We start from the raw sequence: 16,892 nt of genomic DNA, 5'->3' as shown, positions 1-16,892 counted from the left end.
AAAAATTAAATTTCTTTTTTAATAAAAAAAATTTTTGCAAAAATCCAATTATTTTCTAAAATTTTAATAAATTCTTCGAAATAAATTCATTGCAAAAATCCAATTGTTTACAAAAAAGATTTCGCGAAAGAATTCAATATTTTTCTTAAGTAGGTATCAAATTTTTTAAAAGAATTTAATTATTTTCTAAAATGTTAATAAAATTAAATAATTAAATGTTCAATTTCAATTAATAATAAAACACGATTATTTTAAAAACTTGAAAGAAATTGTTCATAAAATTGAATTATTTTAAAAAATTTTAATTAAAATTATTAAAGTATCTCCATTATTTAAAAAAAAATTCAAAGAAATTCTTCAAAAAGAATTTAATTAGAATTTTTCAAAAATTGTAACAAAATTCTTCGCTAGAATTGAATTATTTCATAAATAATAAAATTCTTACCGGAATACAACGATTATTAATATAGATTATTATTTATATTAATATTCATATATAATTTAATTATAGATAAATTTTAATTTATCAATTTTCACGATTGTAAAAAATTAATATCGTTCAAGATACATTTTTACAAAATATTTATTTGCCTTTTAAAATATATCAAAAAATTTATTGTTGCTGAAAAAGGTCTTTTACCTCTAAATAAATTTTGGGGCGTAAAAATAAACAAAACACCGAAAAAAATTGGAGAAACGAAAATAAGAAAACTGGTAATTATTGCTATAAGGAAATAATTAAACATTTTGGCAATATGATGTTTATTTTTATTTTAAAATAATGTAAATTAAATTTAATAACTAAATTCATACCTTCGGAAATAAAAAATTATTCTGGTTTTTCAGGGAATGAAACCTTGGGTTTACTAGAGGTTTCAGAATCGGGTTTACTAGTTTTATTTGAACGTAAAACTGCGCCAGGACTTGGATACGGCCTCATTTGATATAAAGGTCCGGATGCTGTTGTATCTGCGCCTGTTTTCGCCTCATTATGACGGGCCAATCCATCGGACCACTTTCCCCTAGACAATAAGAATATAAAGAAATTAGACAATTATTTTTTATAACATTACATTTAAATTTTTATTTTACATTCTTATTTCTGTTTTGTATTCTTTCTTATTTCTCTTTTGTTTCCTTTCTTCTTCTATTAACAAAAAGAAATAAAAAATATATAATAAAAATTTCAATATTCATCGAGAAACGAATCGTACCTTGGAATATCACTGTAAGCTGCAGGATCCATAGGATCTAGTGAACGATCCTTTTTATCTTTCGACTCTTTCCTCGGGGGTTTTCGACTTTCACGCTTGTCTCGTGATTCTTGCTTGCGATCTTTTCTCACTTCTTCGTCCACCTAATAATCAAAAATAAGTTAAATAATAAAATAGAACATCAGAATATTTAGAATATTTAAAATTTTAGAATATCAAAAATTGAAAACAATTTCTTTCTTTCAAAAATCGTATGAAAATATTCAAAATTTCTTACGTCCATTGGCTCTTGATCACTAGCACTTTCGTCACTAGACATATTGTCATCTTGATCAGCAGCTTTTAGATGCAATTCTTCTCTTAACTGAGAAGCAGGTTGAGAAATTTGACATTTTGGATGTCCTGGAGGCAGCCAAGATACCAAATCTGATGACCAATCCCAGTAATAATGCTGCCCTCTAAAAATGTAATTTAAATTATTTTCATTATTTTAAATTAAATTAATTAAAGAAATATTAAAAGTCTGTTCCTTTTTCGACAAAGTTTTCCAAATAGTAAGAAATAAAATTTTAATATTACGATAATATCGAGTAGAATAAAATTTACAGTTTAAGAATTAATATTAAGCAATTCTCTCAACTTTTTAATTAATATTAAACGTTTTATTTAACTTAAAATTAATAATTTATTAATTAACTTAACTTAATTAAATTAAAATAAGTTAATTATTAAATTAGAAAATGTACTTACGTTCCTGGATCATAAACTGCCTTCCAAGTTTCCGGTAAAGAATATTTTTGCAGCATACGCATTTGTTTTTTTAAATAATCCTCCGATGGTTGAATATGTCCAGCTCCCCAAATTTCTTTACACTTTCTACTACACTCGTGATAAATATTATACTTGTTTGGACAACCAGGATGACCCTGAAAATTGAAACACGTAAAGATTTGCAACTATCTCGATATATATTTTAATAAATATATAATAATTAATATAATTATGTCATAATTAACATAATTATGTTATAATTAACATAATTATGTCATAATGAACATAATAAAAATACGAAGAATATTATAGTTAACATTAAATATAAATTATATCATAATATACAAATTACGTACCATAAATTGTTGGGAAAGATCAATTTGACTGATATCTTCTTTCGTACTATCGTAATCTTCAGCAATTACTTCTTCATGAACCTTCTTTTTTGGCTCTTTTCTTGCAGTCTCTAAAAATTGTAAACAAAATTTTGAATAACATTTTTTCGAATTAATAAAAACTTCTAAGATTTTGGTTTTTTTCCTTTAAAAAATATAACATAACCTAATAATCAGCACTAGACAATTTCGGAAATTAAATTATTTCCATTTGAACGAAAATTATAAAATTTTGATTAAAAAATATATAAAAAGTAACACAAAAACAATGAAAATAACAAACAAAAATATAAATTTTAAGGTTATACTCACCAGGCTTATCGGAATTTGTAATAATGCCCCTTTTGGCCAATCGGGCAGCCAATGCAGCGGGCAATGGCATTTTTATAATTTTCTTTCTTATAAAAAACTTTGAAAATTACACACTTTTACTCTTTTAATATAAATAAAATTATATTTTTTATATCACGACAACATTTCACAGTTTGACAGTCAGGCACAGTTCACAACGTTGATAAAGCAAGTAGTTCGCTTGTTTTTCCATCTGGGGGCGCTTCAAGAGCGCGAAAACAAAATTTATTTGAAATTATTTAAACATATTTTCATGTTAAATTAAAAATAAGAAAATATATGTAAATTAAATATTTTCATATTTTGTAAATTAAAAAACCGATGCAACAATGCAAATTATATTTATAATTTGAAATTATTATTAATTTTATTATAATAATTAAATTAAAAATAAAATAAATTTAATATTTTCATATTTTGTAAATTAAAAAATCGATGCAACAATGAAAATTATATTTATAATTTAAAATTATTATTTATTATAAAAAAATACAATTAATAAAAAATAATAGGAATTTGAAATAAAAACAAAATATGTAAAATAAATATTATTCTTTTATTAAAATAGATTTCATCTCTCGTCAGATTCTACGTCGCTCACAATTAATTCCTCCTCAGAATTTTCTCCACTGCCAATAAATGTTTCTTCGGCTGTCTTGAGAAAAAATGGAAAATTCTGTTTACATTGAATTATTGAAAATCTCTCCACATCAATTTTTTCATCATCTTCTTTCTCTTTATCTTCGTAAAAAGTCTGTTTTTTTAATCTCAGTGAAAATATTTCTTCATCAGGTAAATTTTCCCTCTTATTCATCTCCACTAAATTATTTTCAATACTTTCTTCTTCTGTTTTTTCATAATTTGGAAATGAATACATTGTCTTTTTCTCTTCCCTATCAGAAGATTTCGGAGGTAAAGGAGGTGATGTTGGTGGAAGAATATTATCATTTACACTATTTTCATGTTTCGACGTTATTTCCTGAGTAACATTCTTATACATTCTCTGCAGAGCTCTTGATTCTCTTTCAGACATTGTTTTATGCTTCTCCAATAATGCATCTTTCAATTCACTCATAAAATTCTTTGCCAATAATTTATCAAATTTATAATTTTGCATAATGGATTCGTCGCCATCCTCGTAAAGTGGTTTTAAATATTCTTCTTTGATGTACTCCTCAAAAACTTCATCGACAATTTCCGGTTCCGTGTCCAAAACAATTGGTAATTCTAATTTTTCACTATGAGAAATAATGTCCTTTTTGAGAACGATTTGCCCTTTAGATTGTTCATGTTGTACTTTAGCAACAAGTAAACTGCTGAATTCCGTGAAACTTCTGGCAGTGTCAATTTGTTTGTAGACTTCATTTAAATTCTCCATTATAATTTCAGAAAAATCGTCACTAGAATTTTCATTCGAACGTGAATCGATTTCTTCCAATGTCGAGAGTAGTACTTTATAGGCTGTTTGTAATTTGAAAGCTGTTAAATCTAAATGAACGTATAAATCTTGCCATTTTGAGACTTTCGAACCGCTGAAAGTGAATAAATGAAAAATGAAATGTACTGTTCGATAAAACGTTACAATAACAAATAAAGTTCCCTTACCTATATTCTCTGTGTTGTGGTTCGAATTTCTTGGTAGAATATTCATTTAATACTTTTAAAAGTTTGGAATTATATTTTTTTAAATTCAGTAGTAAATTATTTATAATGTGACTTAATTTTATTTCTGGACATCCTCCGAAATTTTGCCACGTTTCTCGATTATACGCAATTGCCAAAAGTTGTAACATTTCCGATTGGACGAGAAGATACATATAATAATGATTCTGCAAAAAAATTTTAGAAATAAATTATTTGAAAGGCTATAGAGAAAAATTAATCTCATTATTTTTTTAAGAAGATTATTATGCATTAAAATTGAATTTTAATAATTTTCTTTAAATTACCTTTAACGTTCGATACGTAACTTCTCCCCTCATGAAAAAGGAATCATGTTCGAAGACTGTAATTAAATCGTCATTACTGTTCGAATTTGGCAAAAGTTGAAAAATACATTTCGAAGCTTGATGAAAAAGTAGTAAAACATTTTCCAAAGAGGAAATTAAAATTTCCGTCAATGGCAGAAGATACACATGTTTTGATTTCTCCAATTCTCTGAAAAAAAATATCAAACATAAATTATCACCAACAAAAAAATAAAGAAATTGAAAAAATTTAATTACGGAAAAAATATCAAAAAAAAAACTTACACAAATTTCTGACCAGTTTTTCGAGAATCCGATTTCATTCTAAACGAATATCTCAATATTCTCAGACAATTTTTACATGAATGATAAAAATCATTTTGTAAATTTATAAGGCACTTTAGATTTTTAGTAGCTTTCCATCGTAAATATTTTGTATGTAAAGTTAAAGTGCAAATGGACGAAGCCAAAATTATATTTAAAACACTTTTGTATTTTCTAAACAATCCCCAGTGTAAAATCATTGCCGATGAACTCATTAATGGCAACCAATGCACTGCTTTCCTGATGTTGCAAAAAATTTTGTAAAATTATTAATTTCAATATTTTGCAAGAAATTAAAAATTTGTCTTAAAGTATAGTTTCGAAATAAACTCACTTAAAAACGCATTGCTTTTTATCAACAACAAAAGATTGTATTTTGGACGTGTGATCATCTAGAAGACAATCCAGCCTCAAAATAATTTTCAATTGTTCATCTAAAAATTCATTGTCCTGTAACTTTTTAATCAATTATTACAAAAATTGTCAGTCAGTAAATCGATAAAAATAAAAATGTTAAAAATGTCATTACCTGTCTTGTACAAAAAACAGAATTACAAAAAGAGAAGATTTTTTGATTGATTGAAAAGTTCACCTAAAAAAAATGATTGAGAAAAATAATGAAAGAACAAAATTAATGTATTTATTTTCATTTTTAATTATAACTTAATTAAAAATGAATTAAAAATTAATATAGTAAATTAATGTCACAAAACATTTACTTTAATAAATACTTAACTGTCATTAATAAATTTTAATTTACCTTATTAAAAAGGCCATTAGCAGTCTCTTCAGTATTAAAATGTTCAGTTCTCTGTATTGGTACACTTTCAAAATCATTTAATCCCATGTTCGTTAAAATTGTATGTAATTCGCTGCCCTAATTACGCAATTAATGTAAACGCAAATTACAATTAATAATAAATTAATTATTCGAAAATCAATTAGAATAATGTCATTATTTATTGTAAAAAAAAAATTCGCGATATTCTTCGATTTATTAAAAATTTTGAAACTGTTTATTCAATTTTCAATACATTTTTTTAAAAGTTCAAAAGATGTTTAAATAACATTTATCGTTGTTATTTTAAATAACAAATAAATTACTTATATACGTTTATAAATCAGTTATGTCAATAAAGGCAAATTATCACAAAATTGGGAAAATTTTATAAAAACAAAAATGTAAACGTAAAGAAAATATTAATAAATGAAAAATTTTACCTGAAGAACAACATCCTCGTCCTCATCTTCCATTATATTTTCATTTTCCCTTGACATTTTTCCACCTGTTGAATAGTATTTAATTATTAACAATTAAGAAAGAAATAAATATTTTAATTTCATTCTTTTCATTGTTGACATCATTAACGTATGCGCGCCTTCTTGGTATGCGCGTACGAAATTTTACGACAGACATAACCTCAAAAATGTGCAAAAAGTACACACATTTACGATTATAATTAACAACGATATATAACTACTACAAACAAGCAAGAAAGTATTTCATAATCAAATTACCTAAAATCTAGACTTATCAAATAAACAAAGGAATAAAAATATTAAAATTGTTAAAAAAGCGAAGAAGCGAATCAACTTTTTTCCAGTCAGAATATTGCAAAATGTGAAAAGATCAGTGTTGCCAATTGAGTAAAAAAGAAAATGTTTCATGGCGCGCTTTTTAAAAATGGTTTTCACCTTTTTATAAAATTAAATGAATTATATGAATTATATGAATTATATGAATTATATCAGGTTGAGTCCACAATAGACAGCGTTAAGGAGATTGAGCTACTTAACACCATTGATATCAATGGTCTTAAGTAGATTATCGATGGTCTTAAGTAGCTCAATCTCCTTAACGCTGTCTATTGTGGACTCAACCTCAAAGTAAAAATATAAAATTCCTTTCGGGAAATTATAAATAAAATAATAAGATATATTACTAAGTAAATAATTCAATGTTTAAATGGTAATTTTCCCCTGAGAAGAAGAAAAAGGCGGGCTAAATACAACTGTAAAATTTAAAAAATGAAACTTTGTTTTCTTCACGTTTGATGTTTTGACAGGAAGTTAGAAAATGTTGTGTTGATCATTGCAGTTCCGGCGAAGTGGTGTAGGGAAATAGACAGACCACGGGGGCTACACGCGGAGTAGCGACACGCGTGTGCAATATAAGAGAAAATATCATAAATAGTTATTTTTTTAAGCCTCTCCCATTAATTAGCGTCAACTTATAGGGAATCTATAATTGTTCTCGCGTGTTTTTTGTTAAATAAAGTGCGGCAGTATTGTCTGGGTGTGCCGAAACAGTGATAAATATGGCGAACACCGTAGCACCGGACTCGTGGGAACAGCAGGCAGATAGCGGAGATACAACTGCCGCCCAGGATAAATCCATCGAAAGCAAATTCTCAACTCTTAACGTAAACGCAGCGGAATTTGTGCCTTCCTTCTGCATTAATTCCACACCGCAGCAAAATTCGCTTAGCGATAGTCCCAGCGCTGCAGCAATGACTGCCGTTGATACTGCAGCCACTTCCATGCCTCCCGAAACTTATCATGGTTAGTCGGTTATACTTTCTTTTCAAATTTCTAAAAATTCTCCCTTTTGTCTATTTTTTCGAAGGGAGATTTTTAATATCCTTTCTGAACTAATGTTGACAAACGTCAGAATCATCTCATTATGTTTAATATGTTGATAATGTTATTCACGAATGTGATTGTAACATTTAACCCACTTAGCACCTGGTGCTCTCATCTACTTTACATTCTTTTCTTTCTTACAAGAAAGTACATTTTACACCTCGTTGTTGTATTGAATTTTTTTCCCTCTAATTATCAGTGGGGCACTTTTCTATAATTGCTTTTTTTTAACCTCAATCTGTTACATTTGGATTTTTTTTTAAACATTTAGTGATTATGCTAATTTTACTGAAATTAGTCTTTAGTGTCTGTCCTCAAAATTAAATATTCATTTATAAATATTTTTAGACTATAATACCTTTTTAATCAATTGTTAAGAAATGTTGAAATAATTTGTTTTATTCGTTGTTCAATTCAATTATTTATAATAAAAGAAAAACATTAACAATTGATACATAAAAATTAGGATATTAAATAAGTCCGAAATTGGGGTTTTTTTTATAGAAACAGCTTACATAATATGACCTCTAAGATGAATAAATGATTACGGTTCTTTTAGAGTAAATATTTACCTTTTGAGATTTTGAAAGACGTGTATTAAATACATGTTGATATTTTCAGGCACAACAGCACCAGCAGTTCCACCTGATCCGATAAGTTTGCGAATGGAGGAACCACCAGCTGGAGGAGGAGCACCGCCTCCAGAAATTACAAACACCGAACCAACATTAAACACCAGTCCTGAACATCAACCAGCTGATTCCTGGGAGGAAGCTGCAGTTGATGCAGATCCTCTCTTAACTCCTGAAAACGAAGAGGTGAACAAATTTTACTGAAAAGAAATAAATTATTCCACATTTTTTCATTTTTTGTCCTATTATTTTTTATCAAATCTTTTCAGACATAAATTTAATGAATGAACTAATTTTTATTAAGATTAAATATATTTAATCCTTTATTAATATTTTTTTAGGCTGATATTGAAGAAGAGGATGAAATGGTCGTTAAAGTCCCAAAGAAAAAATTAGTCAAAGTGGCGGAAGACACGAAAAGTAAAAAGGAACACGTTAATGTCGTTTTTATTGGTCATGTGGGTGAGTAAGAGTATAACAAAAATTTTCCAGAATTTACCAGTTAATTCGACACCGTGTAGAAAAAGTAGTTTCGACTTTTCAAGAAAATGTAAATAGAAGAAACAGAGTTGATAACAGTATTGTAAAAGTGTTTTTAATTCTGTTACTAGATTCATGTCGAATATTTTTAATTATTTATTTGAAAACAATAACAATTTGATTCGAATTAAGTTTGGAAACAAATAAAATTCAATTCGAATTATAATTGTTTGAAAACAAATAAAAGGGTTGCCACAAGTCAGGGAAATCAGGCAAAAGTCAGGAATTTTTATTAAAAGTACTGAAAAAAGCCAAATTTTTAGAAATTATAAGAATATTCTGAAATTTGGTGTTTTTTGTTTAATAAAATTCTTGGCAAAATTTCAAAAACTCACAGGAATTCAAATACATACCAATTTTTTTATATATTTCTTTGCACCAATTCAATAATTTTTAATTTTTTAATGATGTTTCTCCAAAGAATTCAAATATATTCATGGGATTGAAAAAAATTTTAAATAGTTCTGTGAAATTCAATTATTTCGAAAAATTTAAATAAAATTCTTTTAAAAATTGTATTATTTAAAAAAATGTTGAAAAAATTCTTTTTACAAGATTTATTTAATAAACTTGCAATTTTAATAAATTTTTCCCACACAATTCAATTATTTTCAATATACAATTCTTCTTGAGAATTCAATTATTTTCACAAATAATACTTTTTTTTTAATGGGAATTCAATTATTTAAAAAAAATTTGAATAAAATTCTTTGCTAGAAATCAAATATTTTTATAAATAATAAAATTTTTCTTGATAATTCAATTATTTAAAAAAATTTTGATAAAATGCTTTATAAATTTGAAAAATTATAATAAAATTGGTCGTGGAATAAAATTATTTTCGTAAAATATAACATTCTTCCTAGGAATACAATTATTGTCAAAAATGTTCGTAAGAATTTTCCAAAGAATTCAATTATTTAAGAAATTTTAATAAAATTCTTCCCAAGAATTCAATTCTTTTCAAAAATAAACATTTTCACAGGAATTCAATTATTTGAAAAATAATTTTTTTTTAATTCTTTGTCAGATTTCAATTATTTGCAATTTCTCGATGGAATTGAATTATTTTTAAAAAGTTTTAAAAAATTCTGAGAAATTCAATTATTTAAAAAAAATTTGAATAAAATTCTTCATAAGAAACTAATTATTTTCCTGAATAATAATATTTTTCTCCGGAATTCAATATTTAAAAAAAAATTTTAATAAAATTCGTTGCAAGAATTCAATTATTTCCATATAAATAACAAAACTTATCGCAGAATTTCAATTACTTTTTTATACAATTTTGAATATGATGATAGAAAATTGCATTTATTCTTAAATTTTTTTTTTAAATTCACCGAAAGAATTGAATTATTTTTAAAAATTTTAATAAAATTCTTCATAAAAATTCAATTTTAAGAAATATTTAATTATTAAATAAATTATTTTTTTTTTGTATGTAAGTAATTGAATTCTCGAAAAATTTTCTAATAAAAATTTAAAAAATTGTCTGTTGTCTGGAAATCAGGGAAAAGTCAGGGAAAAACAAAATTAAAGTTTTGTGGCAACCCTGAATAAAATTCGATTCGAATTATAATTATTTAAAAACAAAATTCGATACGAATTATAATTATTCGATTAAAATTATTATTTATTTGAAAACAAAAACAATTTGATTCGAATTATGTTTGGAAACAAATAAAATTCGATAAGAATTATAATTATTTGAAAACGGAAGTCGATTCAAATTATTATTTACTCAAACAATTATAATTCGAATCGAATTTTATTTGTTTTCAAAACAAATAACATTCGATTCGAATCATAATTGTTTGAGAACAAATAGAATTCGATTCGAATTAAAATTTTTTGAAAACGAAATTCGATTCGAATTATTTGTTTCAAATATAAAATATCAGTAAATTAACCAATTATTTGAAACGAATTTCTTTATCTCAAAAAAATTGTATTTGCTAAAATTTTCTTTTATCCGATAATTATGCAACAATATTACCCTATCTGTAAAATTATCTTCAAAAACATATTTTATACTGATAATGAATCAAACAAGTGAATAAAAAATGGTTTATTCGAGACAAGACCAGACAAAAATAGAAAAGAAAATGTTGACAAAAAAACTTGAATTTACAGACGCTGGAAAATCAACAATTGGCGGACAAATAATGGCCCTAACGGGTATGGTTGATAAGAGAACATTGGAAAAATACGAAAGAGAAGCGAAGGAGAGAAGCAGAGAAACTTGGTATCTAAGTTGGGCCCTCGATACGAATCAAGAGGAGCGGGAAAAGGGAAAGACTGTTGAGGTCGGTAGAGCTTATTTTGAAACTGAGAGAAAGCATTTCACAATTTTGGATGCGCCGGGACACAAAAGTTTTGTACCAAACATGATTGGTGGAGCGGCGCAAGCGGATCTTGCAGTTTTGGTGATTTCCGCGCGGAAAGGTGAATTTGAAACTGGTTTCGATAGGGGCGGCCAAACAAGAGAGCACGCTATGTTGGCCAAGACAGCCGGTGTTAAACATTTGGTTGTTTTAGTCAATAAAATGGATGACCCAACGGTAGAATGGGATGAAGCGAGATACAACGAGTGTAGGTCAGTTGAATTTTCCTATTTTTATTCTCCACTTCAAAAAAATAATAATTCATTTGAGAGAAATAGCTCTCTTTCGAATGAAGAATAATTCATTTGAAAGAAACAATTTTCTTTCGAATGAAGAATAATTCATTTGAAAGAAAGAAAGAAATGATTTTCTTTCGAAAGAAAAATAATGAAGATGAAAATAAATATAATTCTATTTGTTGCAGAGACAAAATATTACCTTACCTCCGTAAATTAGGATTTAATCCGGCAAAAGATTTAACCTTTATGCCAGTCTCAGGTCAACTTGGTATAGGTTTAAAGGATTCGATTCCCGAAAGTCTATGCAATTGGTACAGTGGACCGCCTTTCATACCGTTTATAGATTCTCTACCGTCGCTCAATCGAAAAAGTAATGGACCATTTATAATGCCCATTGTTGATAAATACAAGGACATGGGAACAGTCGTCATGGGCAAAGTAGAAGCTGGAGAAGCCAAAAAAGGACAATCCTTGCTTGTCATGCCAAACAGGGTGAGTTAAATGTTCTATTTAAATCTTATAATTATATATTTCATTATTTAATTTAAATTAGCAGAACTTACACGCGCGCAAAAAATTTTAAAGTCCATTTTTAGTTACAAAAACTATCTTTATGAAACTGAATAAAAATTTATTATTTTTAAAAAAATTAATTTTTCAAAATATAATTCTTTAAAAATACGATTATAATTCAAAACAGTTTTTAAAAGTAATAAAATTAAATTCTTTTAAATATAAAATCTATTTCAATGGAATTTGCCAAAACTTTGAATTGTTTCAATTATTTAAATTATTTTCGGGAATTCAATTATCTTCAAAAACATTTTAAATACAACTTTTCAGAAACATAATTTTCTTTAAAATTTTCACTATCATTCAAAACTTCAATAATCTTTATTAGACAAAAATTTTAAAACTTGTTATTTATTTTAATTGATATTTCCAATAATTTAAATGTAAAAACTTTTGAAATTTAATTATTTCTGAAAATTAAAATTGCATTTTTTCCAAAAGTCAATTATTTTTTAGAATTTTTGAATTAAATTATTCAAAAGACTTTAAATTAAATTATTAAACTAAATTATTCAAACTTTTAAAGGAAAATAATATATTAATAATTTTTTTAACAATCATTTAAATTTTATACTTTTAAGGCGATTAAAATAACAAAAAGATTTCAATTTAAAAACCTTTTAAATTTTAATTATTTCTTAAAATTCCTCTTACAACGCTTCTAATATTCAATTACATTTCATAATTTTAATTGAAAAATTCTTATTATAATTCAATGATAATTGAATAATTATATGATAATTAAATTATTTAAATACAAAAGTTTTGTAAAAGTTAATTATTTTCCAAATTATTAGAATTTTAAAATTTTTTGAAATTCTTCTAAAAAATTTTAATTACAATTTTTCAAAAACCTGATTTTCTTTAGAATTTTTACATTAAATTATTCAAAACTTAGATAATTTTTGTTAAGCAAATATTTAAAAACATGTTATTTATTTTAATTGGAATTTCAAATAATTTTCAAGTTAAACCTTTTGAAATTTAATTATTCCTAAAAATTATAACTGCAATTTTTTCCAAAAATTAATTTTCTTTTTAGAATTTTTGGAAAAAATTATTCAAAACTTTAACAATTTTTAAATTTTGTTTAATAAATAGGTATTTTGAATACGTATTGTCATTTATTAGTCTACCAGAAATTCAAATTTCAAAATATTTGCAATGTAAAACGTTTTGAAATTTAATTATTTCTAAAAATTGAAACTGCAATTCTTCCAATTCTTCAAATATTTTCTAACATTTTTACTGAAATTCTTTTTCATATCAATTCTTATAACAAAATCCGAAATTATAAATTATAAATATTAATTATTTAAATACAAAAATAAGTGATAAAATAGTTGATTAATTCCAAAAATTACAACTGTAACTCTACTTATGGATTTTTTTCATTTGAGAAAGACTTTAAGATTTTGAATAATTTAATTTTTTATTAATACTTTGGATAAAATTTCCTTACTTTACTTATTTCCCTGTCCTGTGAAAATCCTGTCATTGTCAAAATTCCAGGAAAATTTATTTCACTAAAGCAATAATCACTCTATTTACAAATGAATATTGTTAAACTTTTGACATTAGAATTTAAGCTGTAAAACAATTTGGAATCAAAAAGCCCTAAATTCACGTGAGAAGAGAATATCTCGATTATTATTGCATATAGAATGAAAGTAGAAATTAATTAACTAAATACATAAAATAAATGAATAAAATTAATAAAAATTTTTTTTAATTTCTAGACGGCAGTAACCGTTGATCAATTATGGTCCGATGACGAAGAAGTGACATCGGTTGGTCCAGGGGAAAATGTAAAAATCAAATTAAAGGGCATAGAAGAGGAGGACGTGAGTCCTGGTTTTGTTCTTTGCGATAGTAATAATCCAATTAAGACAGGCAAAGTCTTTGATGCACAAGTAGTAATTTTAGAACATAAAAGCATTATCTGTGCGGGATACAGTGCTGTGATGCATATTCACTGTGCCGCAGAGGAAGTCACTGTGAAAGCATTGATTTGTCTAGTTGACAAGAAAACTGGCGACAAGAGCAAGACGAGACCGAGGTTCGTCAAACAAGATCAAGTGGCAATAATGCGAATTGAATGTGCGGGAGTTATTTGCCTTGAAAAATTCAAACTGTTTCAACAAATGGGACGGTTCACCCTCAGGGATGAAAGTGAGTATTCTTTCAAATTAATTTAAAATTCAAATTTAAAAAAAAACGCAATCGTCATCGATTAAAATATAAAGAAATACAATCGTTCCTCTATGAGGAAGCAAAAAATAATAAATAATTCATCAAAATTGATTGAAATATACGTTAAATTTGTCCGGGACAATTTTCCGATGAATTTAAAATCTATTAAATTATAATATTTCTGACGTTTGCATTTTTTTTTAAAAAAAGACTTTTTTAAGAGGAGACACGATTTCAACTTATTGGGAGTTTCCCTGAAAAAATTTTTTTTACAGGATTTTAATAATTTCTATAAATTACAATTATAATCCTTCCTACTGAATTCAATTATTTTCTATAATTTTCAACCAAACTTCATCTCTGAATCAATTAAGTCAATTAATTTTCCAAAAGTTCTTCTAGAATTCAATTATTTAAATACAAAAACACAATAGTTTTTTCTTAAGTTATTAAGGCATAATATTTTCGAAAAATTATAAAGAAATTCTTACAATTAATTTTTTTTTTAATATTTTAAAATAATTTTTTAAAGATAATAGTTTTTTAATTTTGGAAAATTTCCAAACAATTAAAATTTGGTAAAAAAAAAAAATTTTTTTTTAAATAATTTAAAAAATTTTTAAATAATTGAATTTTTGAAAAATATAAATAAAAAGGATCAAATTTTTGAAGAATTTCAATTACAAACAGAACCATGATTTTTCAAAAATTTTAATAAGTACAAAAAGTAAATTTTCATAATCTTTTATTTAAATTGTGCGAAAATAATTAAATCTTACAAAATTATTATAAAACAATTCTAATAATTAGTTTTTAAAAATATTTTAATGCACTTTTTCAAAAATAATTGAATTTCTTAAAAGAATTTTTGTAGAATTTAAAAAAACTAATTAATTTTTTGATGATTGTTTTCTCTAAACTTTAAAAATAATTCTAAAATGTTATTATTTTTGTATATATTTGAATTTTTGGAAATATGTATTTGAAAATACTGAAAATATTGAATTTTAAAAAATTAGAAGCTAATTTTCATTTTTAAATTTACCTTTAAAGATTTTCAATTAAAATTTAAAATTTTTGATAATTCAATTATTTTCAAAATTTGCAATTAAAATTCTTCAAATGTTGATTTTCAAAAATTGTAGAAAAATACTTGAAATAAATTAATTATTTTCAATTAAATTTTACAAAATTTCGACTATTCAAAAAGATTTTTATTATAAATATATTTGAAAAATTTAATTATGTTGAAAAATGATTGAAAAACAATTTTTGAAAGATTTGTTTACAGTTATTTTTCGCATTATAAAAATCAAAATAAGTTGCACTTTTTTAACTAAAAATTGTGGTATTTTGTTGCAATGTTTGAAGAAAAAGTCGCAATTTTTTAAAATAAGTCGAAAAAAGTCTCAATTTTCTTAATTTCCCTGACAACAATTTTTTTTCCCGACATTTCCCTGACTTTACTGACATGTGGCAACCCTGCAAAAATAATTCAAAATTTTCCAATATATTTCAAAAACGATTCAAAATTTTCAAAAAACAATTCAAAATTTTGGAATATGTTTCCAAATTAATTCAAAATTTTCAAACATATTTCAAAAGTAATTGAGAATAATTAAAAACTACTTCGATGAATATTTCCCATAACTTGATTGGCTGAAGTCAAATTGTACTTTACACCCCAAAATTAAAGAAATTCTATAATCTTTTACCATCCTTTCATAGATAAAACGATTGCCATTGGCAAGGTGCTGAAAGTGGTCGAATAAGTTTGCTCAAAGTCGACTGCTGATCAAAAAAAAAATTGGATTTCATAATTATGTGAAGAAGAAAAAGAAGAAGAAGAAAAAAAGCAACGACAGCATGCCGAACTTTACATTACGCGTAATTATTCAAATTAAAATAAAAAAAAAATGAATGAAAATACGTGTGTTATATTGGGCAACTATTTCAAAGAAACCTCATGAACACATGTACACACTTATGCGCGCGTTTGCACTTCCATACACGATTACACACCGGTTTATACATGAGACGTTTTTTCGAAAAAAAATAAATAAATAAATAAAAATAAACAGAGAGATATAAGGGAATTATATATGTATAGATATATATATACGAAGAAAAAAAAGCTATATAACAATCTAAATGCAAGCCATTTTTGATTACGACGAAGAGAAATCAGTCGCTGATTATTGTTCATGTTTTTTTTTTTTATTTTTTCTCTTAAAAAAACAAAGGACACTCGATTTCAAAGATGTTAAGATATCGCGACAAACGGTTAACGATAAACTAGCAACAAAGTTTTTTCGTCAAATGTGAGGGGGATATTTTTGTTCTGTAGAGGAGATGAATGAGAAATGCACCTTGAAAAGAAAAAAAAAGAAATCACTTCAAGTGAATTATTATTATTATTGTATTATTAATTAGTTATCATGAAATTGGTGGATAATGAAAAAAAAATGAGGGAGAGGTACCGACAAAAGTTTCGAGTAAACACACAATTAGTGTTACACGATAATTTATCAACTTGGAAATGATTAATATTATTATTATTATTATTATTATTATTATTATTATTATTATTATTATTAATTATTATTATTATTATTATTGTACTGTTTCTTATTTTATTGTCATTAAAAGCAAATCTACAGCAA

The 16,892-nt window shown here is 25.3% G+C and overlaps 3 protein-coding genes across 5 annotated transcripts; 1 reads left to right on the top strand and 2 right to left on the bottom strand.

The window, feature by feature from the left end:
* Positions 1-745: 745 nt before the first annotated feature.
* On the bottom strand, positions 746-2,890 carry LOC122509403 (polyglutamine-binding protein 1). Its single transcript, XM_043623439.1, has 6 exons — positions 2,693-2,890; positions 2,342-2,451; positions 1,965-2,140; positions 1,492-1,672; positions 1,215-1,357; positions 746-1,022 (listed from the first exon to the last, which is right to left on the bottom strand). Exons 1-6 carry the CDS (start codon positions 2,760-2,762, stop codon positions 830-832), a joined length of 873 nt encoding a protein of 290 aa, XP_043479374.1. The 5' UTR covers positions 2,763-2,890; the 3' UTR covers positions 746-829.
* A 378-nt stretch (positions 2,891-3,268) lies between these two features.
* Positions 3,269-8,373, bottom strand: LOC122509399. Of its 3 annotated transcripts, none has more exons than XM_043623433.1 (9): positions 8,238-8,373; positions 6,244-6,308; positions 5,783-5,899; positions 5,552-5,614; positions 5,357-5,478; positions 4,984-5,262; positions 4,681-4,888; positions 4,337-4,560; positions 3,269-4,263 (listed from the first exon to the last, which is right to left on the bottom strand). In XM_043623433.1, the coding sequence occupies exons 2-9, from the start codon at positions 6,298-6,300 to the stop codon at positions 3,303-3,305; spliced, it is 2,031 nt and encodes a 676-aa protein (XP_043479368.1). In that variant the 5' UTR covers positions 6,301-6,308; positions 8,238-8,373; the 3' UTR covers positions 3,269-3,302. The 3 variants fall into 3 exon arrangements, with proteins under 3 accessions (XP_043479368.1, XP_043479367.1, XP_043479369.1); XM_043623432.1 differs by lacking the exon at positions 8,238-8,373 and adding an exon at positions 6,541-6,656; XM_043623434.1 differs by lacking the exon at positions 8,238-8,373 and adding an exon at positions 6,541-6,656 and having other exon boundaries at positions 5,357-5,472.
* Positions 7,120-16,892, top strand: LOC122509401 (eukaryotic peptide chain release factor GTP-binding subunit ERF3A). Its single transcript, XM_043623435.1, has 7 exons — positions 7,120-7,584; positions 8,287-8,483; positions 8,639-8,759; positions 10,974-11,436; positions 11,649-11,955; positions 13,776-14,208; positions 15,958-16,892. The coding sequence occupies exons 1-7, from the start codon at positions 7,341-7,343 to the stop codon at positions 15,999-16,001; spliced, it is 1,809 nt and encodes a 602-aa protein (XP_043479370.1). The 5' UTR covers positions 7,120-7,340; the 3' UTR covers positions 16,002-16,892.

The sequence above is a fragment of the Leptopilina heterotoma genome, unplaced genomic scaffold, assembly GCF_015476425.1.
Source record: "Leptopilina heterotoma isolate Lh14 unplaced genomic scaffold, ASM1547642v1 Lhet_60, whole genome shotgun sequence".
NCBI lineage: Eukaryota > Metazoa > Arthropoda > Insecta > Hymenoptera > Figitidae > Leptopilina > Leptopilina heterotoma.
This window is presented reverse-complemented; position numbering and strand designations above follow the sequence as displayed.

Bases quoted from the DNA above. Each gene is read 5' to 3' on its own strand.
- LOC122509403 (XM_043623439.1), bottom strand. From the start codon at position 2,762: ATGCCATTGCCCGCTGCATTGGCTGCCCGATTGGCCAAAAGGGGCATT. The intron at 2,452-2,692 runs GTGAGTATAACC...TACAATTTTTAG, and splicing joins TACAAATTCCGATAAGCCTG to AGACTGCAAGAAAAGAGCCA. The intron at 2,141-2,341 runs GTACGTAATTTG...TTCAATTTTCAG, and splicing joins ATCTTTCCCAACAATTTATG to GGTCATCCTGGTTGTCCAAA.
- LOC122509399 (XM_043623433.1), bottom strand. From the start codon at position 6,300: ATGTCAAGGGAAAATGAAAATATAATGGAAGATGAGGACGAGGATGTT. The intron at 5,900-6,243 runs GTAAAATTTTTC...TTGCGTAATTAG, and splicing joins ACGAGGATGTTGTTCTTCAG to GGCAGCGAATTACATACAAT. The intron at 4,561-4,680 runs GTAATTTAAAGA...ATTTTTTTGCAG, and splicing joins TTACGTATCGAACGTTAAAG to AATCATTATTATATGTATCT.
- LOC122509401 (XM_043623435.1), top strand. From the start codon at position 7,341: ATGGCGAACACCGTAGCACCGGACTCGTGGGAACAGCAGGCAGATAGC. The intron at 8,484-8,638 runs GTGAACAAATTT...ATATTTTTTTAG, and splicing joins TAACTCCTGAAAACGAAGAG to GCTGATATTGAAGAAGAGGA. The intron at 14,209-15,957 runs GTGAGTATTCTT...ATCCTTTCATAG, and splicing joins GTTCACCCTCAGGGATGAAA to ATAAAACGATTGCCATTGGC.